This window comes from Ictalurus punctatus, chromosome 1 (genome assembly GCF_001660625.3).
Source record: "Ictalurus punctatus breed USDA103 chromosome 1, Coco_2.0, whole genome shotgun sequence".
Taxonomy (NCBI): domain Eukaryota; kingdom Metazoa; phylum Chordata; class Actinopteri; order Siluriformes; family Ictaluridae; genus Ictalurus; species Ictalurus punctatus.
Window position 1 is genome coordinate 19139640 of NC_030416.2, and position 23452 is coordinate 19163091.

A 23452-nucleotide genomic window follows, 5' to 3' on the forward strand; every position below is an offset into this window, starting at 1 on the left:
GACAGGCACTGATGTTGGGTTAGGAGACCTGGGGTGCAGTCAGTGTTCCAGTTCACCCCAAAACATGTTCAGCCACTCAAGTTTGTCCATTCCAACTTGGCAAGCCAGGACTTAACCTTGCTTTGTGAACAGGGGCATTGTCATGCTGGAATACATTTGGGACCCTTAGTTCCGGTGAAGGGAAAGCTTAATGTTACGGTATACAAAGTCATTCTAGATAATTCTGTACTTCCAACTTTGTGGCAACAGTTAGATAAAGATAATCCAAGAATGTCATCACTGAATACATTAATCTATTTAAAGAGCACCTATTATGGTTTTGAAACGTGCCTAATTTTGTTTTAAAGGTCTCATACAATAGATTTACATGCATCAAAGGTCAAATAACACTTTAACGTGCTCATAATTTAAACTGCAGCATTATCTTTTCCCCTCCATAGTCACAAACGACTCGTTCAATGATCCGTTCTAAAGGATTCATTCTAAACGCCTCCTTTCAGAGAGCATACTCTGCTCTGATTGGTCAGATGTCCCAGTCTGTTGTGATTGGTCTACCACTGTCAGCGTGTTTCAAAAAGGAAACGCCCACTACCATAACAACTTTCAGTGCCGTCTGTCAGCGAGCAGCCGATGAAGACCGGGCTTTTTGTTAAAAACCTACGTAGGTTAGCACAGGAAGTAAGTCTGGAATCACTAACGACTCGTTTCAGCTGTTCACAATCGCTTCCTTCTTTTAGGAATCAATAACTCTGCTTGTCGTGCGCTTTGATTTTTGAAACTTTGCATACTTTTTACATTCACAAACAGTTCTATAACACACTACATGAAAGGTAATGTTTGAAAAACCATAATAGGTGTAAAATGATAGCTAATTACCTACTCATAAACTGACTGTCACAGGTCAATTTCTTATATGTCTGGTTTACTTGTGAAAACGCTCCCAACGCTGGATGTTCAGTGAACCAAAATTTGTGGTCATGTTTGATTTGAAGCAAGTGCACCATCTGCTGCATATGTTCAGTAACAACACTGACCAGATAACCGCAGTGACACCATCAAACTTTTATTATTGCTCACTGTAAAAGAATCCACATACCATACTGAATTACACTTTAAAAAAATGCACGTTTGAATATTTTCGCTGATTTGCTGCTGTTAGATAAATACAATTAACAGACATTGGTAGTATCCTACATAGGAGCTTTGAAGCAAGGGCTATCATCTAGTAACCTTGAGATGAATTATAATGAATCCTGGTTAATCGTGTGATTAGGGCACCTCAGTGCTGCTGCTAAAACACTCAATATAAATTTAGTGACAGGAGTGAGACAGTTTAGATTTTGCTTGTTTATCACATGTGCAGACAACAAAGCACACTGCATGAATATTTTACCCTTTTAAACATTTCCACAAACAACAGCACATGGACCTTTAATAACACACAAAACTGTTCTGCAGTTTGATTACACTTGTTTGGTGCTATTGCTCTGTAACTACTGTGAGAGGCTGACAATTACAGCAATCTACCTGTCCAGCAACTCAAGCCAAAAAGGTGCCTACCACATTATGTACTCTGTGTGTGTGCGTGTGTGTGTGTGTGTGTTTTAACATTTATGAAAGGAGTCTCTGTCAGCACTTTGTAACAGTCACAGGAAAGGCTGTTGACAGAGGGGAAAAGGGAAAGTCTAATGATAGAAGATGTTGTGTTTTGTGGTTTCTTGGTAATAAGCTGTTTTTTTGTCATATTCAAGAGAAAATGAGGGAACAACTGTTTATAGCTGCTAAAACAGAAGTGATAACAGGAACTTACTTGTTCTGTGGATGTTAAATGATATAAATATGCTGTTCCATTCTTTTATTTAAAAAAAACAAATAAACAATCTTTGGCAAATTGCTGTGATATAAGAATAAAAGACTTCAGGATGGTAACAGACAATCACTGATTATTTTCCTATAGCATAATATTCAGAATTCAGAATTATCACAGCATATTGGCGAAGCACATGGCCTAAATGGAGCTGTTCATTTTAGCCACAGGCTCAATCATATGGCATCAGAGACCCAGTCACATGCCTAGCCAGTGTGACTCCAAATTCATTTCATGCACTAATCATGTGACTCCCAACAACACAATGTGAACTGAGATACCTACAGGAAAGTTTAAGACCTTAAGAGGGCCACATGTCAAGAAAAAACAAACAAATTTTGGAACATAACATCAGGATCCTTTTCTCTTTGTGTCTCTATAAACAGTTGCTTCTATTGGTCATAGCAGGGACACATGAGACGTCTGGGCACGGCACAGTAGGAATGAGGCTGAGCTATTGTTGAGCAGTTATAATAGTACAGATACAGCTACATGATGGTGATTCTCTCTGGGGAAACATGGGCTGCAGGTCTGATACGATCAGAATGATGCTTACTGCCGTCACAGCCTCGGCGGATTCTCTTCAGCCTCCAGGCCACACAAGGCATCATTAGTACAGCTTTACCCATAATCACTGTGACAGGAAGGGCCACAGCTACTACGAAGGTGGGTGGCATGTAGAAACGATAGGACTCCTCTTCAAACGCCCGCTTCCAACCAAACAACAGTGCGTGGAACGTGGCAATAAGCAGCGCAATATAGCCAAGTGTGGACTAGAACATCAAAAAACATTCAGTCTCTACATTTGAACACTGCTAACAAAAATACGATGAAATATGTGATTTTATGTATGATTTAGCAACATTATATATAAGGAGGTAGTTTTAATATAAAGCATATAAAGCATCGGTGAAAGTATTGGCTCATACCAAAACTGACTGAAAAATGAATCAGTTAACCCCTTACACTCTCAGCTTGCTATTCAGTTATTCTTCTTATACTATGGTCTGTCTGCATACTCAATCCTGATTGGCTGGAAGGTGTGCGTTCAAATCGTATAAAGCACAGGTAATTCCAGTCAGTTTAATCACCGTTCTATATTAATGGACTGCCTAGAAACAGTTGTTAAACTCACATTCACGTCACTATTAGTAGAGACACGAAGAGATGCAGGTGATTCACACAAGCACAATCTCTCTCTCTCTCTCTAATAACTGTTTATTATAATTCATTCAAATAAATGTAATCTTATCGCATCACTTTATCTCTGTGTATGATTTAGAGTGGGCAGAATACTAGATCTAATGACCACTATTTAAAATAACCGCTTTCATCCTAGTCAAATTTTGCACTGCAATCATGAGTGACAGCTTTAACTTGTCGATGCTGGCAAGTGATCATGGTATAAGTGTGCGTTACATGATTTTAATACACTCAGCAGAGGCTTTACGTCGAGTGTTTCTTTCCCAGCACCTTGTGCATTAAAATCGCGTAATGCACACACCTAACTGTGGATTATCCCTTACTTAAAGCATAATATTCAGTAACTTTTATGAATTCAGTAACTGCAGCGAAACATAAAAGCTACATAATTATGAGTCAGAAATATGGAGGTCTGTATATTTTCAGACCGTTCTGGATTAAATGAACAGCCTTGTACATAAAGCACAACATTTAGCACATTAATAAAGTCCTTGACATAATTAATAAAAAAATTACTGCCAACAAAATATTAAAATGTTTGAATGGGAATAAATGATATTAGTCTTATCTTAATATCACGGCCATTTTTTAGAGTGCTGCATAGATAGAAGCCAAAAATGTATAGTCTGGTTTAATAATAATAATAATAATAATAATAATAATAATAATATCACTGAGACTATAACAAATAACATGGCACGTAATGTGTATTTCTTTTAATGGTGTCAAAAGAACTAACCAACAGTACTCAAAAAAGTGCTCAGCATAACCACGTATAAACGATAAACTCCTAACAGTAAGTGTTTCCACTCACAGTAATGGTGCAGTGTCTCTAACCTGGATAAAGCTGAACTCTCGCCAGTTGAGGGTGCTGTTCACTGATGGAATGGACGTTACAGCCAAGAGAGACAGAAGGCCAAGACTCATAATACCGAACGACACATACATCTCCACTCTCCACACCTCCTCCTCGTTCCATGAGTTTTCTATGTTGGCATGTACCTGGGCAGAATGAAACAGAGAGAAGACTTAAGTCAGTTAATACCATCGTCATTAAAACGACACGTCCCACTGCTTTTTCAGAATACTCAAAGTTTAGCGACACTTCATTGAACCTAAATAGACCCTTTTCACATGACGTCACATGACTTCCGTTCTGACTCAAAGCAGTGTATGGTTACTTCCGCCAGCATAGTGGAACGATGGAGTTTCCCCAGTCCAGAAATATGTCTAAATAATGTACAGCGACTTGCAGACAAATTTTCACTTACGACACGTTCTAAACTTGATAAAGGATACAAATTCTTCACTGAGCAGTACCTGTTTATTATAAAGGTAAGCATTTTTGTATTGTCCAGTCCAGCTTATGTTAGCATAGGAGTTAGGATAATGGTAATTGTTAGCTGTCTCTTCTGCCAATAGAAAGTCTTTAAGTCCTTATTCTTGATTAATTTACTGTAATACTCATGCAAACTCTTGTAATCGTGTTTCCATATTAGTGATCTCAGCTATAGATTGTGCATTGCTCGATAAAAAAAAGTCAGTAACGTATTACCTTAGCTTAGCTTAGGATCTTAGCGGGTTTAATGTAGAATTTTTTTTATTAATTATATAAATAATAATGAAACACTCACTTTTTGTTGCAATCAAGCAAAATTCCAGTGTAGCTCCTATCCTCAGAGAGCAGCACCAAGCCGTACACTTCACCAGTAAACACAGAGGCCACGGCTGAAGAGCTGCGGTCCAGCTCCCGGTCACCATCGAACTTATAGTGTATGACACCCTGATGGTGACGCTGAGATAGGAGCTACACTGGGATTTTGCTCAATTGCAACAAAAAGTGAGTGTTTCATTATTATAATTTTGCTTTAAAAGCACTCAGGCCATACGCTAATTGGTTAAGCTAAAAGTTAAGCTAATTGGCGCTTGTGTATTTACCGCACATAGATGGACGAGCACACACTGCTTCTCCTTCATCTCGTAGGATATGATGTGCATATACACTGGTGAATTTTATATAAGATCACTCTCCCTCCAGAATGTTTAATTTTAGCAGCAAGAAAACTGGTTTGTTGTCAAAAGTGGAATGATAGTTGCGCCACCCATTTTACTATGGCAACGTAAGGTAAAACGGAAGTACGTACACACTACTTTGCAGAGAGGTGGAAGTTTTGTGATGTCATTGTGAAAAGGGTCTATTCTTCACCTTAACCTTTAAAGATTTCCTAGTAACAAAATTTAAAGATTTGCTAGTAAGTGAGCTAACGTTATGCTAACCGATGTGCGTAAATACTAAAATTTAGCCATTTTTACTAGTAAGTTAACGTTATGCTAACTGATGCGTGTAAATACTAAAATTTGCTATGTTTACTAGTAAGTGAGCTAACGTTATGCTAACCGTTGTGCGTAAATACTAAAATTAGCCATTTTTACTAGTAAGTTAACGTTATGCTAACTGCTGTGTGTAAATACTAAAATTTGTCATGTTTACTAGTAAGTGAGCTAACGTTATGCTAACCGTTGTGCGTAAATACTAAAATTAGCCATTTTTACTAGTAAGTTAACGTTATGCTAAATGCTGTGTGTAAATACTAAAATTAGCCGTGTTCACTAGTAAGTGAGCTAACGTTATGCTAACTGCTGTGTGTAAATACTAAAATTAGCCGTGTTCACTAGTAAGTGAGCTAACGTTATGCTAACTGCTGAGTGTAAATACTAAAATTAGCCGTGTTCACTAGTAAGTGAGCTAACGTTATGCTAACTGCTGAGTGTAAATACTAAAATTAGCCGTCTTTACTAGTAAGTGAGCTAACGTTATGCTAACTGCTGTGTGTAAATACTAAAATTAGCCGTGTTCACTAGTAAGTGAGCTAACGTTATGCTAACTGCTGAGTGTAAATACTAAAATTAGCCGTCTTTACTAGTAAGTGAGCTAACGTTATGCTAACTGCTGAGTGTAAATACTAAAATTAGCCGTGTTCACTAGTAAGTGAGCTAACGTTATGCTAACTGCTGTGTGTAAATACTAAAATTAGCCGTGTTCACTAGTAAGTGAGCTAACGTTATGCTAACTGCTGTGTGTAAATACTAAAATTAGCCGTGTTCACTAGTAAGTGAGCTAACGTTATGCTAACTGCTGAGTGTAAATACTAAAATTAGCCGTGTTCACTAGTAAGTGAGCTAACGTTATGCTAACTGCTGTGTGTAAATACTAAAATTAGCCGTGTTCACTAGTAAGTGAGCTAACGTTATGCTAACTGCTGTGTGTAAATACTAAAATTAGCCGTGTTCACTAGTAAGTGAGCTAACGTTATGCTAACTGCTGAGTGTAAATACTAAAATTAGCCGTCTTTACTAGTAAGTGAGCATACGTTATGCTAACTGCTGTGTGTAAATACTAAAACTAGCCGTGTTCACTAGTAAGTGAGCTAACGTTATGCTAACTGCTGAGTGTAAATACTAAAATTAGCCGTGTTCACTAGTAAGTGAGCTAACGTTATGCTAACTGCTGTGTGTAAATACTAAAATTAGCCGTGTTCACTAGTAAGTGAGCTAACGTTATGCTAACCACTGTGTGTAAATACTAAAATTATCCGTGTTTACTACTAAGCGAGCTAACGTTCCCAATTTTATTTTATTTTTTTTGGGAGTTTGTTTCCAAATTCAGTTATTAATTCCTAATGCTGTGTTCATTCTTAGTACTCTCAGGACAATTTCCATTTGCATGATTTCATTGCTCTAGGGAACAACAGAATTAGTTGAATTAGTTGCTTGCCAACTGTATGATTGTTCTTGAGTTTTTTCCAACAGCCAGTTATTCATTCTCATTAATAAAGTATTCAGATGAAAATTCTGTTTTGTCTGTTTTCATTTACATCTACTGCATGTATTTCGATAAATTTGGTTCATTTTGTAGATGTGAATTATGAATTAACACAATGTTGTGTGGTCAGGATACTACTTGGTATCGTGATACTTCAGCTGGTATAGTATCGTAAGAGGTGTTTATGGTATGGTGACAACCCTATTAGACTATGGAAACATTAGAAAATGTGATACACAAGAATGAGGGAGAAATCACAGAGCGTAGATACAAGTGTGCAGTTACATCATGAATTGGGTCCAATGAATTTCATTATTTAACAATTAATAATTGCTATTACTAAGTAGTACATTTACAGAATAAGGATTCAAAGAACAAATATATGAGAAAATTTCTGAAGACACAAGCATCATATGTGTCTTCCCTTTAAAACTTCAATTTTTATAATGTTGATATTTTAGTGTGTGTAAACTTGGTTTAAACATGGACTCGCACTTTTCATATAGGCACAAATGAAAACTAAACAAACAGTAACAGACCTGCTGGTAGGCCATATTGAGCAACAGATATCTCTCAGACCTCCTCATGGGCAGGCAGAGGCTATAGAGCACATGGATGCAGACGAAGAAAAAGCTGAGCAGGCCCAGCTGTTTGCGGCTCTGTAACCATCCCTGTAGCCAGCAGGGAAAGCGCTTGAACTTAGTGCCGTAGAAGAGCTGGTGCACAGCAGCGAGCTGACCCGCTAAATACACCAGCGCCAGCAAGGTTATAGCCACCACCGGCAGTGTCCTGTTCACCATCTCCAGCGGGATCTTATAAAAAAAGCTTTGCTTATTCTTCACGTACGGATGAATGATGTCCCGGATGAACGAGTAGGCAAAGAAGAAGATGGAAAGGGCGATAGCTGTCAAAACGGGACCTTTCCAGTCGGAAAACAACCTTAACGGCATGTTCTCTACTTCCTTTGCCAAGGAGAGTGTGCCCATGTCCACAGGAATGAAACTGAGCTGCCGGGCCAATTCGATGACCTGATGCCTCGCGTCCACTGAGTTACTGCAGATATACACCTGCAGTGCGGAATATAACATAAACAAATGATCAGACGTGTATTCCTTTCATTTCACAAGTATAAGGAAATGATCTCTAAATGGATTCTGAAATTATGAATAATTATTTCAGTTCTTCTTAAATCTTTCTTCATATTGGAAAAAAGGAAGCAATGAGAAAGAAGGAGGTAGATGGGTGTATTGTACAGAGAATTGGTAGGATTTCATTTGGGTGCTGAACAATGACAAAACTGCAGTCTTAATGATATTGTAGTTGCAAACTAGTTGGGAAAAGTATATTGTCATTCCACTGTAGTATACAAAGGAAAGTATATAATATCCAAAGAATATTTATATTATATTATAGTATACAATATCAAACTGTATATTATAGCATACAATATCCAAAGTACTGTATGTTGTAGTTCCAAGCATTTATTCTTCTTATATTTTGTTCTAATTATAACAAGAAAGAAAATGTATACATGTTATACATATTTGCAGCATTATCCAGATATCCAGCCTTTAAGATATCCAAGTTACACTTTTCCTCAGATTGTAACTCAAATTAAAATATCAACACACATCTCATGATTTTGACATAAAGGTTAGAGATTGTCAAGTTGATCAAGTGTTATAACTGCTCTATAAACTGTCTGGCATGAATCTATTATGTATTAAAGTTCTGCTCTATTTCGATTAATGTTGGACTGACAACAAGGCATAGCAGTGTAATATTAGTCAGCAGGTCATCATCTAATACTTGTAGAAATCATCTGTAACCTTCCTATATGCTTCCTGCCTCGTGAGTTTTCAGTATCTCACTCCACTGAGAGAACTTATTTGGCATTGGTAATGGACTGAGCATTTTTCAGTCATTAAAATTCGAAATAAGGCACTTATTAAATCTTAAAAACAAGCATTTTAAGAAAATTAAGCATCTTTGTTATAAAGAGAGGTATATTAAGCACCTTTTTTATAGCGTCTTCTCTGAAAAAACTCTCTATAAAAATTACTATCTCAGAAGCAGGCCCAGAATATGTCCTTTAATGTGGCAGCCTGCTCTCTACAATATTATGAGAAACAACAATAATCCAAGAACTTCCTGACCCTATTCCATAATGCAATCATGCTGCATAAGGACCTGCTTTGAAGTAAATATCTACTTGCATCTGTTTCATGTTGTTCAGTGTGGTGTGAGCAACAGGAACTGGGTCAGTGTATTAATTTAGCCTGTAATAAAAAAGGGGGTGTATTAAAATATAATATGTAATGTAATATTGATAAGCACACTGAAATGTGCAGTCTGCTAGCTCTGCTGATTGTACTGCTGTCAGAATGTCTGGTGCTGACTATATACCTCCATCTGATCCTGCCATGATGTTCCCTTGTGATACATCATCACTTTGAGCAGAATGGCACAAGCAAATAAAACTAACCATTACGTCTGTCCCCTGAAGCTCCTTTTGTTGGACGAGATATTGTCAACGAAATAATTGTGATAAATGATATTGTCATTTTAAAACCATTTTATGCCACTGATAAAATGATAATATAATAGTATAATAATGCAAGTACGCCCTTTCAAAGAGCAATGAACTTTTAATTCTTTTTCAGCTTCAGCTCACACAGCTTAAGCGGGTTAATCCCTGACATATTCTTTCTAGATTTTTCTTCTTCAAAAAACAGTGCTAGTGCATTGGTAATATCTTACGTAATTTTTTTTCAATAGTATGTTTTTAAGCCAGTGCTAGCGCTTGCTACACATCTTATTAAAATGCACACAGTTTTTGAGTTCGAATGTGCATTTTTATCTTAAATTTGACGAATATTCAAAGTTAGAATTTTAATTTGACAGCCCTAGAGCAGACGAGAGGAGAGAAGCAGCGTGACTGGCTAAAATATTGGTGACATTCATTGTTATGTAAACAATCATGCATGTAAACACAATGCGCAATGTCGTGGTCAGCAAGAACGATCGAGGTCATGTCCATATATTGTACGATAAGTCGATAAAGTAATTATGGTGACAAGCCTACTAACTGGTGCTACTAATAATAATTAGTTTGCAATTTTATTGCCAATTACTTTTGGGAAGGGGAGCTCAAACATTCTGCTCTCTTTATTTCTCAAACAATCTCACTGATTAGTACACATTTATTATAGGGAATGTAATTATACTATTCAAATATTAGGCATATGTAAAAATGTGTAAATTTTGTAAGAACCAGAGTTCTTTTTGTTGCTGCTATATTGCTGCCCCTACTATATATTAATTGTTTTTGAGTGATAGAGATTTGTATTAAACCCATTAACTTCAAATAACCAGTCAGAGACGCTAATAATCATTCGGATCACAGGTTAACATCAGTGCTTCTTTTCATAATTTCTATAGTAACAACTCATTCATAGGGGTGTGTAAAGTTAATGCTGCACATAATTTCAGCTAAATTAGGTTGACCGATTCATCGGTTTAGCTGATTAACCGGCACGATAACCGATTGCTGGAACTATCATTAATAGGCAAAAATCCACCTCAATAGTTTTTCCCGGTTGTGTCCGTTTGGAGAGCGGCTGTGAAGAGTGCGCTGTAATTATACAGTACAAGAGCAGCCTCTAAAGGTGAAATAAAAACTCTCAATTTTGTTGCGTTATTTTAAGTGTTTTTTTATTCATTTTGGATGTCTATATATTTATTTGTTATTTGGAGTGCTACATTTTGGGTTCAGTTTGGATGAATATATTACATATACTTTAATATTTATTAATAGTTAATATATATTTATATTTATATATTATATTTACTTCCTTTTTAAAAAGTACAGTACATTTTCATGGTACAGACAGTACTGTTTATTTTTGTAATAAAGTTCAGCAATATTTTACTTTGAGTCTTATGATTTCATTTAAAAACTGTCGATTGATTAATCGGTTATCGGCAGCTACTGCCCAACTTAGTTATCAGTATCGGTAAAATCCACTAACAGATTAAAAATGTGCTGTTTTTTTATCAAGGAATAATGCATAATTGTTGCGATGTTTCAGCTTTCTATATAAAAAAAAGAAGAAGCTTATTTTATGGCAGGAGTATAGGGTGTCAGAGCTTTATAAGAGTCAGTAAGATTTCCAACACAGGAGAATCAAGAGGACGTGGAACTTTCTGATTTCTCAGTACCATGATAAACTGCTTTTATTGTCTTGTTAACTTCAACAGAGATAAAAAAAAAGAAAGAAAAAAGAGGTGGATGAGGGAACAACTGATTACAAACAAATAAATTCCTATTATAACTAATGTTATAACAGGGACTGATTTGTCTCAGACATTCCACAACATTACATGTAACTATAAATTATTAAAAAGTAAAAAAAAAAAGTCTTAATATTTGGCAAATTTCTCTGGTATAAAGCCGAATAAAACACGATGGGGCATCTTGTCATTGAAAAAATAATAACTCCAGGGAGGTAAACATCACACCACCATTTTGTTGATTATTTTTCTATAACAGCATGCTCCATCATGTTTTATTCCTTCATCACAAATGCTGACACTGTTTAACTGACTGCAGGTCCTACCTCACGACTCGCATCTTTAGGGCCTGACTGCATATTCCATGCCGAGATGACATTAAACCCTTTCACAACATTGGACTCTGGGAAAAGGGAAGCGAGGTACTCTGCATTGGATTCTGGATACTGGTTCGACCTCCTGTTGTTGCTGACGTCCACCAAGATTTTGCCAGCTAACAGGTGTTTGATGTCCCAGAGAGAAGAGTAGTGCTCTCTGTGGATAGCCAGGAAAATGATGGAAGCTTTGCCCACTGCATCCTCGTGATGGGTCACATCTACCACATGAGGAAAAAACTCAGCCGCCCGCTTGGGCTGTCGACTGCCCACCACCACATGGAAGCCACTATGCAGCAGACGGATGGCCAAGCACTTGGAGAAATCCCCAGAGCCGATAATGGCCACTGAGGGCTTACTGGAGCCTTCTCTGGGTCCATACTTCAATCCGTTAGGAAGGAAGGAGGCCTTGCTGGCAGGACTGCTCCCCACCAATGAGATGGAGTCCATTCTCAGACGTGCTGCTCTCTATGCCGATAAAACCATGTTTCTATGTAGGACAATAAATTGAATAGATTTTATACTATTCTTTTATACTGAATTAGTTTAACCATACACACTCTGGTTACAATGTAAATACATGTTGTATTAACTGTTAAATTAACTAGAATGTCACTGTGTTATTTTTTTATACTGATGATTTATTGCATTAGAAGAGTGTTCCCTGCTGGAAAGAAAAAAAAAACGCTAGAAACCATCAGAGAAATTCTAATGGTATCCACTACAGATACCATTACAAACCATCAGCTGTTAACCATTAAAACCATTACCATTATTAGTCCGTAAAGGTATCCACTAGACATAACATGCACAACAAATTACCAGTAGAGACCCACAGGGACCATTACAGTTTCAATTAAAAGCAATATAATTCCCATTAAAACCATTAAATCTATGAGGGTTTCTATAGTGAGCCCTCCCCCCCCCCCCCCCCCCCCCCCCCGCCAGCAGAATCTAAGAGAGTCAAGACAATATCAGATACTAGACTATAATAAGACAGAATAATTATGGTCTCAGTAGGCCTGATGTACAACAGGATTTAGTGATAACATTTGCACTAATATATAATCTTCAATATCGGGCTAAAAAGCATTGTAAATGTGTCGGACATGTGATCTGCTACACGATAGCATGTTTAAGACTAATAAAGATGCAGCATGGTTGATTGTGATGAGCTCCACAGGTTCTCTCCGTTCTAAATGTTTTATTAAGCATTATTCCGCTCATCATTAGTTTATAACCGATACTCCACATGCTGCTGCTGCATGCCTGAGTGCGTCTTTGTAACTCAGGGAAATGTCGGAGATGAAGCCTTCAGGATTCGCATCTGGATGAAAACACCGCGTTGTTTGTAGTGAATGGTACTGTAATACTACACAGCAGTGACCTGCAGAGACCTGCCAATGTCACCCGGTAACGCTGCGCTAACACAAAACGCTCATCTAGGCTACGTATTATTATTATTATTATTTATCACAGTACGCCCGCACGTTTAGGATTTATGATCACGACACTATTCGAGCTAACCTTGATCCGAAGAAATGCTGACGTTATCGTTATCGGTGTCCCTCATGGATCCTCCGTGACTATGGAGTAGCAGGAGATGTCTTCGCTGTCGCCTCTCGCCCCGCCCTCTGCGGCCTGATTGGCTATGGTCTGACTTCTCAGCGAGCAGACCTCCACCAATCAGCGACCAGATACCAGGCCACGACTACAAAAGTACAAAACGACAATAAATAAAGAAATAATAATAATAATAATAATAATAATAATAATTATTATTATTATTATTATTATTATTATTATTATCATTATTATTATTATTATTATTATTAGTAGTAGTAGTAGTAGTAGTAGTAGTGATGATGATGATAATAATAATAATAATAATAATAATAATAATAATAATAATAATAATAAAGCACTTGTCATTTTGAGTCCAGAATCTCTAAATGCTTTAAATAAAAAATTTTTTTTTTTAAATACAAAAGAAACAAAACAAGCAATCAGTAAAAATATGCTGCTGCTTCACTTCATTCAGCTGTCTCAAATTTATAAAACATATTATTGAAATGCACTATAGTACACACAACAACATTTTCACACTATCTACAATTCAGAGCAGACAAGTGAGTGGGGAGGTTATAGGACATGTCTGATCTTCATACAAGATACAGTTCTGTGTTCTTCTGAAACCTTTTTCTTAACCTTACATATCTTCAATATTTGGAGAACAGATATATCCAATATTAGATGTTGCATAAATATTCAGTTTACTAGTCAACCAGTAGGACTAGTACTACTACTACTAATAATAATAATAATAATAATAATAATAATAATAATAATAATAATAATATAATAAGTATTGAACTAGTAGACTTGTCATCAAAAATAAATGAGTGCATTATACTCCATACAAATATCAAAGAGAAAACCTTCCATTAAAGCAAAATAATAATAATAGTAATAGTAATAATAATAATAATAATAATAATAATAATAATAATAATAATAATAATACATTTTTTCCCAAGTGTATGTCATGGCAATTCCAAGTTGGACCACTAGTGGGCACCCCTGTTCCCCGTGTTGAACTTCTTCCTCTGTTGTCTCCCTTCATTTTCTATGTAACCTTATTCATGTGTTTCTTATTTCCCTGATTGTTTAGTGCTCTATTTAAGTGTCTATTTAAGCTCTATTTTAGTTGCTAGAGCATGAACTCATGTCTGGTTATGTTTGAGTTTATTAGTGTTTACTTTCTAGTTTATTTAGGTCTGAAAATCCTGGTTCCTTATGTGTCTACTTCTCATGTTTGTACCATAAGTCTGTTTCCATGAGCCTGTTTCCTGTGTCAATGCAATAAAGGAATTTCTGCACTTGCATCGGCCTCCATGGACTCGTGACAGTGTAGTCTTACACAATGTGCAGTAGAATTTTGATATTACATCCAGATTGCTTTTTACCATCTGTTTGCATTTCCTTGCTATCTAACTTCCTGTTTTTTTCAACCACCCTGACTAGTCAACATCAGTGTTGATTAGTGATGGTATTAGACTAAACAGCTAGTCTACGATATATTACATTAATATTCAAAATTCTACTGCACATTGTGTAAGACTACTCAATCACGAAGGAGAGTCCATGGTGGGGGATGCACGTGCAGAACTTCTTTACTCCTCTACTAGAACTCTACTCCTCGTGTTTGTACCATAAACCTGTTTCCTTGAGACTGTTCCCTGTGTTAACGCAATAAAGAAGTTCAACATGTGCATCTGCCTCCATGGACTCTCCCTCATGACAGTGTAGTCTTACACAATGTGCAGTAGAATTTTGTCACATTACATCTAGACTGCTTTTTACCATCTGCCTGCATTTCCTTACTATCTAACTTACTGTTTTTTTCAACAACCCTGACTAGTCAACATCAGTGTTGATCATTAGTGATGGTATTAAGCTAATCAGCTAGTCTATGGTATATTACGATAACCCATACGATATATTAAAACTTTTAACTTTAAAATACCTAATACACTATTGTATCACTTAATAGTGCATACAGTTGAATATTTTCGGTTAGGACTTGTTTTTTTTCTAGAAATGTCCTATTCTGAGTTTAGAGCATGTTAAAAAAAATGAACAGCTTTTGTTTATGTCCCTTTAAAATCTTTAAAAAGTACTGAAGTGGGCTTTTTTACAACCCTGATTTACAGAGCTTTATACATTAGCAAAACTTCATACTTGATAAGAAACTGAATAAGCAGCGAGTGTAAACGTAGGCCTCAAAACAATGGCTGCATTCTTATTCCCGTACTACCATACTACATAGATGGTCAAATAGGAAGGTGCCGAATGTCACCACTGATGTCATACAAGTCTAAGATACTATTTAGTACAATAGTGTATAATTTAGGACATTGCTGCAGGGCTTAGGTTAGCTTTCCCCTACTTATCACATTTCACATGCAGTTCTCAAGAATGACCGAACACTGAGGAAAAATAAACCTAACTAAGCAGCTAATGAAGGACTCCAAAACTCCAGCTAACTCCAAAATGGAGTGCAAGATACCTGTACTATTTGTTATCTGAATCAGTTTGTGATAGCTTAATGAGTTAATCATGATAGAGTATCATATATCAGTCACAAAACATTTTATTTCTTTTCATTTATACAGAACAATATGCTGTAGTAACAATATACATAATTGTACTGTATTTCCAATTAATAACTACTGTAAAATAAGTAGAAAAGAAAGATCACATTAGTTCATACCTAAATGTCCTGATGCATTATAGTACAAAAAAATTAAACATCATTCATAAGTTGTGAAATACAGCACTTTGCAAAACAACCATGACTTAAAACCCAACATTCATGAAACACAAATTTAAGTCAGAGTGAGTCCTTGTCTATTAGTCCCTTTCGCCCAGGTCTTTCCCAGCCATGTTGAATGCGTTCCAGTCTCTTGTTGAAACAGGGCATGGCCAACACAGCCTTGAGCAGTAACACCACACCTGGCAGGAAGGAGGCCAGTATAAATGATGGCGGTGTGTACCATACATAGTGCTTCAGCTCCACCCACTTCCTCCATCCATACACCAGAGCATGAGCCATGCACAAAAAGAGGGCTACATGTCCCAGAATTCTCTACGGAAACATGGAGAGAGCCTATGCAACATCAAGCAAGTATCAATGACAAGTCAAAGAATAATGTGTAAACCAAATCTCTATAACGTCCATCATGGCTGTGGAATCCTGACCCCTGATGTATGGTGACAGAAAAACTGAAGTATTATATTTCAATGCTTATCTGGATTCTCTGTTTCTCACCTACCTGGACACACTGGAACTCTCTCCAGTTTAGTGTGTTCATAACCGAAGGCAGCGAGGAGATGGCCACCAAGGCCAGAATGCCCAGTCCTAGGATTCCCAGTGAGATGTAGATCTCCATCCTCCAGACATCATCCTCTACCCATGAGTTCTCCTTCTTCTCTTGTACCTATCACACAGACTACACATGGGTGCTAGAGAACAGATGTCATTAACAAAGAGCAGACTAAAATTATTTACATTCTTTATATAGATTATGTGCCAACATAAAGAGAAGCTGGAGAATAGTGCCATTTGTTATAACATTTTAATCCTTCTAAAATTGTTTTTTTAATCTAGAAAGCTGGTTCCAATGTGACAAATAAATATGTCATTTATAATATACTACTACTACTACTAACAACAATAATAATAATAATAATAATAATAATAATAATAATAATAATAATAAATGCTTAAATTAGTTAAGAAAGGTGACAGAGATTTCCCCTCGCACTGAACGGCGGAGTGAGCAGCGCGCTCAGCAGCCTATAGCGCGACAGCACACGCTCCGGGTTGTCAGACTTTTGTTTACTGTCTCACGTGTGTTTGTTTTGGTTTCTGTCCTGTCTCCGCACCTGTACGGTTATTAGTTGTTTTCTTATGTCTCAGCTGTTCTGTGATATCCCCCTTTATTACATTTTAGAATTAAAACCCCTTGTGTTTCACTGTCACGTTGCGAAGTATTGTGTGTCTGTGTTTTCCGCCAGACCCGTACCAAGCCTTTGATCTTTGTTCCTCGTTTCATGGTTTTGATCCTGTTTTGTCCTCGCATTTCTCGGCTCTTATCTAAGCCTAGTTTATGTTGTTTGCTGATCGCCTGACCCTGTGCATGTTTATTGACCACATTTTGCCATACGATTTGGATTCATCTGCCTGCCTCTCTTCAATAAAAGCTTTAACTGCACTTGCATCAATCTACACTTGGTTTACATGACAAAAGGAAGCTCTTTATAACTAATTGTGCACTAACACATATTTACAATCCAAATATTACATGCTGTGCTGTCTTTTGAAAGCAAATAAACAGAACAGCCAAATGACCACAAAAATGGCTGTCTCAATCAGCCAATATTATGTAGTTATATTTGATTAGTGATTACGGCTATGAATAAAAATGAAACTGTGTTAATGAACTCTGAATGAATTGCAATACATCCTGACGAGCCTGAGTTAGTGGCTGCATATCTTTTCAGTCTCAGTGCTGCCACTGTTCATTACTGTTAAACATATGAAAATACTCCTAAACACTCACTCATCTAAGAGTACATTGCTCCCATTTGTAGACTTTAGTACAGGAATAAATTTACTGATTTTCTAGGGGTTTTTTTGGCACTTTTTTTGGGCAGAATTTTTTTCTATGAGTGGCTTTATACATACTGGCCCTGGTCTTGCATGTGTAATGCAGGAGGGTAATATAATGTGCCATGGCATGACTGTTAAGTAACTAATAACAATGTTCTTTTCGTGTGAAATGAATTTAAACGTAATGATTTCCTCACCTGCTGGTAAGCCCAGTTGAGGAGTTTGTATCTGTAAGAGCGTCTCATTGGGTAGCTCAGGCTATAAATGGCGTGTAGGCAGGCAAGAAGGAAGGCCAGCAGACCCAACTGTTTCCTCACACCCATCCAGTTTTCCAGCCAAACTGGGAAAGAGCTGTATTTAGTGCCTGACAAAGAAGAGTAAAAGTATTTACCTGATGCCAACTACATGGCTCTGTAATAAATATATAATATCAGTCATGGATGGTTTATAAATAAAGTCATTTGTCTGTGGTGGTTCATTAACAGGATGTTTGCATTAGAGTAACACACAGTAAACATTGCACCTTACTGCCACATTCAGCCTGCATGATTCAGCAGGTTACTGGCACAAAAAAAGGTCTGCAATTTAATTTCAACCATAGCAGCAGACAAGAATCACCTAACTAGATCTCTCTCACACTATGTCCTTTTTCTCACAAAAGGGGAAGATAAAGTCACATTTTACACCCATGTCAAAGTAGTTCAGAGCACCCAGTGGTGAATGGGTCCATGAGAACAGAGTGGGTGGATTTACATCAGACTGGAGCCAGTGCATATAAAAAAATAAAAAAAAACCTCTTATGACTGTTTCTGTTTGAAGTTGCAAAACAGGAGTGCCTCTTGGAAAGACAAAACAATATTTCTCCAAAGCACAGTAATCTTAATCTTTATTGACTCTCTTTAGAAAGCACTGAGGATCCTCAAACATACCTATTGTTCACCAACATGGTGCTGGCACCAGTAGTGGGTTAGGAAAATATATTTTTAGAATGGTTTTACTGGCTAAAGAGACAAACATAATTTGGTAATGGACATATTAACATATTTCACCAAGCACTCTTCCAGCTGCTCAAACAAAGCTTTGTTTTGCAATAGCAATGTAGCTTATATTACAATATGTTATAGTTACAATGTAGTTATAGTACTTTAGCTTATATTCAGCTGTATTTTGGTGGTAAAATTAAAATGATTTTGCTGTTTAAAAACTTAAACTGTTCCAGATCAGGGTGGTATTAACACAAGCCAAGGACCAGGTTGGCTTTGAATGCAATATTAATCCAAATCATGGTCCTTGGCAGACATCATATCACGTACACCAACGGTTTTCATGTTGCAGCATGTCATTTCATGTCATCAGCCACAAATCTCTGATGACATGGTAATTTATTGCAAAATGGTGGTGGATTCAGGAAATGCCCATGGGTATATGGTTTCAGCATAGATGGTGAAAACCTACAACTCACTATGGGATTACTATCAATGCCGATGCCATGTACAACAAGGGACAGAAGGCCTTTATTCCTTGAGAATCTGATTGCTTCCAGTATAAGCTCTAGCATCAGCACAAGTTATAAACAACCTCAGCAGACTAATTAAAAACTGTTGGTCTGTCTTAAGTGTACAAATGGATTCTCTGGAGGCTGTGGCATGAAGGACACTCTATAAAATAATTTTTCTATTTACCTGTACTTTGTCTCATGCTTTTCAAACATTGACTTTGTTACTTATTGAATGAGTTTTCAATATGCAGTTGCAGTTGTATGTGTGTTTTTAACTGCGGCATAATCATCGATAATGAAGATTACTTTGAGATGCTTGTTTGCTCACCTCTGTGTAGCTGCAGTAGAGCAGCCAGTCCTCCAGGTAAATAGACAAGTGCCAACAGAGTGATTGATGTCCAGGGTAGAACTTTATTTAACACCAGGATGGGAATCTTATAAAAGTCATTTTTACTCTGAGACACATAAGGCTGCATCACGTCCCGAAGGAATGTGTACACAAAAGCTACAGCCAGAAAAACAGCCATGAGCTTGAGAGGGAGGTGCCACTGGGGGAAAAGGGGCAACTCTTGCAGGCGAATGCTGACAGGGAACTCAAACTCCTCTAGCGGGAATAAGGACAGAAAGGGGTGAGGATCCATGCTTGACAACATCTCTTCATCCTCCATCTCTCCCGCCTTGGGCTCCTGAAAGAAAGCAAGAGCTGTAATCAGTGCCTAAATCTAATTATGACTGTGGAGAACTGTGATCCTAAGATAATATGGTGCTGTTCCAAATAAATGCTATTTAGGGGCAATACTCTTTTTCAACTACATCGTTACAATAAAAGACACAAACATGCTTCCCAGTCTAGATTTTTCCTCTGAACATCAATCCAAAAGATTACAAAACCCCTAAAAATAAATTAATTAAAACCTGAGTAGGAGTTAGAAAGCATAAATTCTTATCTATTCAGAAATCCAAGAATATCTAAACATGAAGATTCTCCAGAGTGCTGTAAAATTCTTTCCACAAAATAGAAAATGGCAACTAGTATAATTTGCAAATTACAAAAATTGTTTTCTTACTCTTTTTAAACAATGTAACATATTCGCTAATGGATGCAAGCATGCCAATCAGAATAAGTTCATTATTCCTGAGAAGGTTTTGATACATGTATGTGTTTTATTTCTTTTATATGCCTGCTATATGGGTCATTCACAATATGCTGCAGTGTACTGTACCGTGCCTTTTGGGTGAGCTGTACTCGTGGTTCCACTTCAAATGACTGAAGGCTTTCATCATGGTACGCTGTTACCTCACCCAAATCACAAGGACATCTCTCCATGGTATGGCAAACAGCAGTAAAACCTACAAATTAACCCACAATACACTGTTATGCTAGGCCTTTGGATAAACTCCACATTAGTTATTTACTACAATTCATTCCCATGCCAACAATGAACCCTTCAAGCATGGGGGCACAAAGACAAAGTCTGGCATACATGTGACTGCCCTGCAATAACCAAGGCATTAATTCCTGGAGTTAGGGAGCTAGTTTCACAGCTGGTGCTGTTAAGAGGCTTAACACTTAGTATCTTGATTAAGCATTATGAGTTATTCATCCTGACTGAGTATTCTAGAAGTCAAAGTGTATAAGATTATTACAAAAACTGTACAGGTTTTATATTGCTATGTGTAACACTCTATACATAATTACATATGAAGCATGTGGCTTTTTTGAATATTTGAACTATCTGTCCCTGTAAAAATAACTAATCCAACTACTTCATATGTTATGGAGGTCAGTGATGATTCAGTGGTAACTCATTTTATGGAACATGCTGTCTAGTTGATTCACAGCACTTCTCCATTCATGCTTAGTGTGTAACATTAATAGACAGATGGCACTGAAGGTGAAATCATGCCAAAGACACGATTGAACACATCTAGCCAGCAAAATACACTTAGTGGGTCATACAGTCAGAAATAAAGCCATACCTCAGCACATAAACTTCCCACTTCTCAACCAGTCCACAACAGAGTCCGTGTAGTTAACTGAGTGCCCTGCATTCAATAAAAATCTAGCTAAAAGAATATGTGAAGACAAAATATTAAACTACTACTTTCTCTCTCACCTCCGCCTCTCACTCTCTCTCTCTCTCTCACACACACACACACACACACACACACACAGCAGACGTCCTTTACCGGACACAAAGACGCCTAAATGTGAGGCCCGCCTCCTATAAAAGTTCACCAATCACAGATAACACACGTCATAGACAGCGCCCTGTGCAACGCTGCCATTTTTTTTTTTTTTTTTTTTTTAAGAAACGTGAGCATTGCACTTTCGTTCAACTGCAAGTATTAAACACTATACAGTTAAAAACACTATACAGTTAAATGTGTATAAACCATATAAAACAGTTTTTTTTGTACATTTTCAGTAAATATTGTCGTGGATAAATCAACCTTGTTAGCCTAAGTCAAAAACTTCAGAGACAGAGGGTTAGTAGATGTCAAAAAGTAAATAAACTTTATTGAAAACCAATACAGTGTGACAGTCTGCAGCCTTTCCTCATTAAAACAGACCAATCTTCTTTGCCACAATTAAATATTCATGTCTATGTGTTATCTTACATTTGTGGAGCATGCGCAGTTAGTTGTTTTTTCTCAAAACGACTTAATGAGGTCATGGTTTCTTCTTCTTTTTTTTTCTTTTTTTTTCTTTTTTTTTTTTAAGATGTTTCACACAGGCTTGTGTGACCTTGATCCACACTCGCCTTTTTTTTTTTTTTTTTTTTTTTTTTTTAAACTTATCCTAGCTGGTTAGTTGGTATCAGGCCTCAAAGTTAACTGTTTCTGTGAAGGAAGATACAGGCTGGTACAATTATTGTACAGTAAGACACAGAGTTCATCCAACTCAATCCACACTCAGAATATAGTGGATCAAACATTGTATGGATTTAGATTATGTTTCTAACTATTGATTATACATATAGATTATGCTTTTTAACTAATATTGCTTATTCGATTATGCTTAGGTAATAATTCTAAATGTTGGTTATACATATTGAATACACTTCATTAACATATCCAAATGTTAGTTACAGATAATGATTACGCTTCATAAATATTTTCTATAATATGAGATTCTGTAATTAAATGTGAATGCATTCTTTATTTTATTTTTTTTAAAGCATGATAACGTAGAATGCTCAAAGAAACAGTCCTGTTATAGCTACTGTTGAAAATCCCACATTTCAGTCCATGCAGGAGGTTTGTGTGTGTGTGTGTGTGCGTGTGTGTGTGTGTGTATATATATATATATATATATATATATATATATATATATATATATATATATATATATTGTGGAAAACTACTTGAATTGGCAAAAATTGAAATTGCATGAAATTGTTTTTCACTGTGATGTCTGTTGGTACAGTAAATGAGACCTTTTAGCTGTATTCGTGTTCGAGCCACGTGAATTGAAGAGGGTTTGACTGGATGTATGCTATGATGACATCACATGATGCATCTTGACCCAAATCGGAGGAAAATCTGCCGTGATTTTGAAAAATTGCAAACTTCTCAGAATATTGCACAATTTGCTTGAATTTGCGTTAATTTCTGTGATCGCAAAATCTCAAAATCATTGAGGGACTGACATTTGCTTCTAATGATATGCTTATGCAAATAAGACCAATGTTTGCTTTAAGCATTTTACTCATTTTTGTAGTTTTATATCCTATGTATCATTTTCATAACCAAAGCATCAGTAGCTCTTCCCATATACTGCATTTTATACTATACATTCACTGAGCACTTAGGAATTAGGAACGTCTGTACACTTGCTCATTCATGCAATTATCTAATCAGCCAATAGTGGTCAGTGGAGAATGACCAGACTGGTTCGAGTTGACAGAAAGGCTACAGTAGCTCAGATAGCCACTCAGTACAATTGTGGTGAACAGAAAAGCATCTCAGAATGCACAACATGCCAAAACGTAAGGCGGATGGGCTACATCAGTAGGAGTCCACATCAGGTTCCACTTCTGTCAGCCAAGAACAGAAAGCTGAGGCTGCAGTGGGCACAGACTCATCAAAACTGGATAGTTGAAGACTGAAAAAAATGTAACCTATTCTCGATTTCTGCTGAGGCACATTTTTCCTCTCACTTATTCGCTTGTCCTCCTACACTTTTGTCCAACCAGAATCCAGAGACAAATCCCAA

At 36.9% G+C, this 23452-nt stretch overlaps 2 protein-coding genes across 4 annotated transcripts; both read right to left on the reverse strand.

Annotated features, from left to right (window-relative positions):
* Nucleotides 1–1042: 1042 nt before the first annotated feature.
* LOC108278826 (STEAP family member 2, metalloreductase) lies at nucleotides 1043–13204 on the reverse strand. The gene is made up of 5 exons (XM_017492487.3): nucleotides 13088–13204; nucleotides 11513–12050; nucleotides 7433–7960; nucleotides 3908–4072; nucleotides 1043–2640 (listed from the first exon to the last, which is right to left on the reverse strand). Exons 2-5 carry the CDS (start codon nucleotides 12008–12010, stop codon nucleotides 2356–2358), a joined length of 1476 nt encoding a protein of 491 aa, XP_017347976.1. The 5' UTR covers nucleotides 12011–12050; nucleotides 13088–13204; the 3' UTR covers nucleotides 1043–2355.
* A 2491-nt stretch (nucleotides 13205–15695) lies between these two features.
* LOC108276231 (metalloreductase STEAP1) lies at nucleotides 15696–21444 on the reverse strand. Of its 3 annotated transcripts, none has more exons than XM_047156977.2 (6): nucleotides 21214–21444; nucleotides 20462–20583; nucleotides 19562–19919; nucleotides 17933–18099; nucleotides 16396–16560; nucleotides 15696–16075 (listed from the first exon to the last, which is right to left on the reverse strand). In XM_047156977.2, exons 2-6 carry the CDS (start codon nucleotides 20558–20560, stop codon nucleotides 15974–15976), a joined length of 891 nt encoding a protein of 296 aa, XP_047012933.2. In that variant the 5' UTR covers nucleotides 20561–20583; nucleotides 21214–21444; the 3' UTR covers nucleotides 15696–15973. The 3 variants fall into 3 exon arrangements, with proteins under 3 accessions (XP_047012933.2, XP_017343265.2, XP_017343353.2); XM_017487776.2 differs by having other exon boundaries at nucleotides 15696–16208; XM_017487864.3 differs by lacking the exon at nucleotides 21214–21444 and having other exon boundaries at nucleotides 15696–16208; nucleotides 20457–20585.
* Between the last annotated feature and the right edge of the window lie 2008 nt (nucleotides 21445–23452).

Coding starts and splice junctions, on each gene's coding strand:
- LOC108276231 (XM_017487776.2), bottom strand. CDS start 20,560: ATGGAGAGATGTCCTTGTGATTTGGGTGAGGTAACAGCGTACCATGAT. Junction 19,920..20,461: donor GAGTACAGCTCACCCAAAAG/GCACGGTACAGT, acceptor GCTTTCTTTCAG/GAGCCCAAGGCGGGAGAGAT. Junction 16,561..17,932: donor TCAACTGGGCTTACCAGCAG/GTGAGGAAATCA, acceptor TCTGTGTGATAG/GTACAAGAGAAGAAGGAGAA.
- LOC108278826 (XM_017492487.3), bottom strand. CDS start 12,010: ATGGACTCCATCTCATTGGTGGGGAGCAGTCCTGCCAGCAAGGCCTCC. Junction 4,073..7,432: donor TCAATATGGCCTACCAGCAG/GTCTGTTACTGT, acceptor CATTCTGCCCAG/GTACATGCCAACATAGAAAA. Junction 2,641..3,907: donor GAGAGTTCAGCTTTATCCAG/GTTAGAGACACT, acceptor TTGATGTTCTAG/TCCACACTTGGCTATATTGC.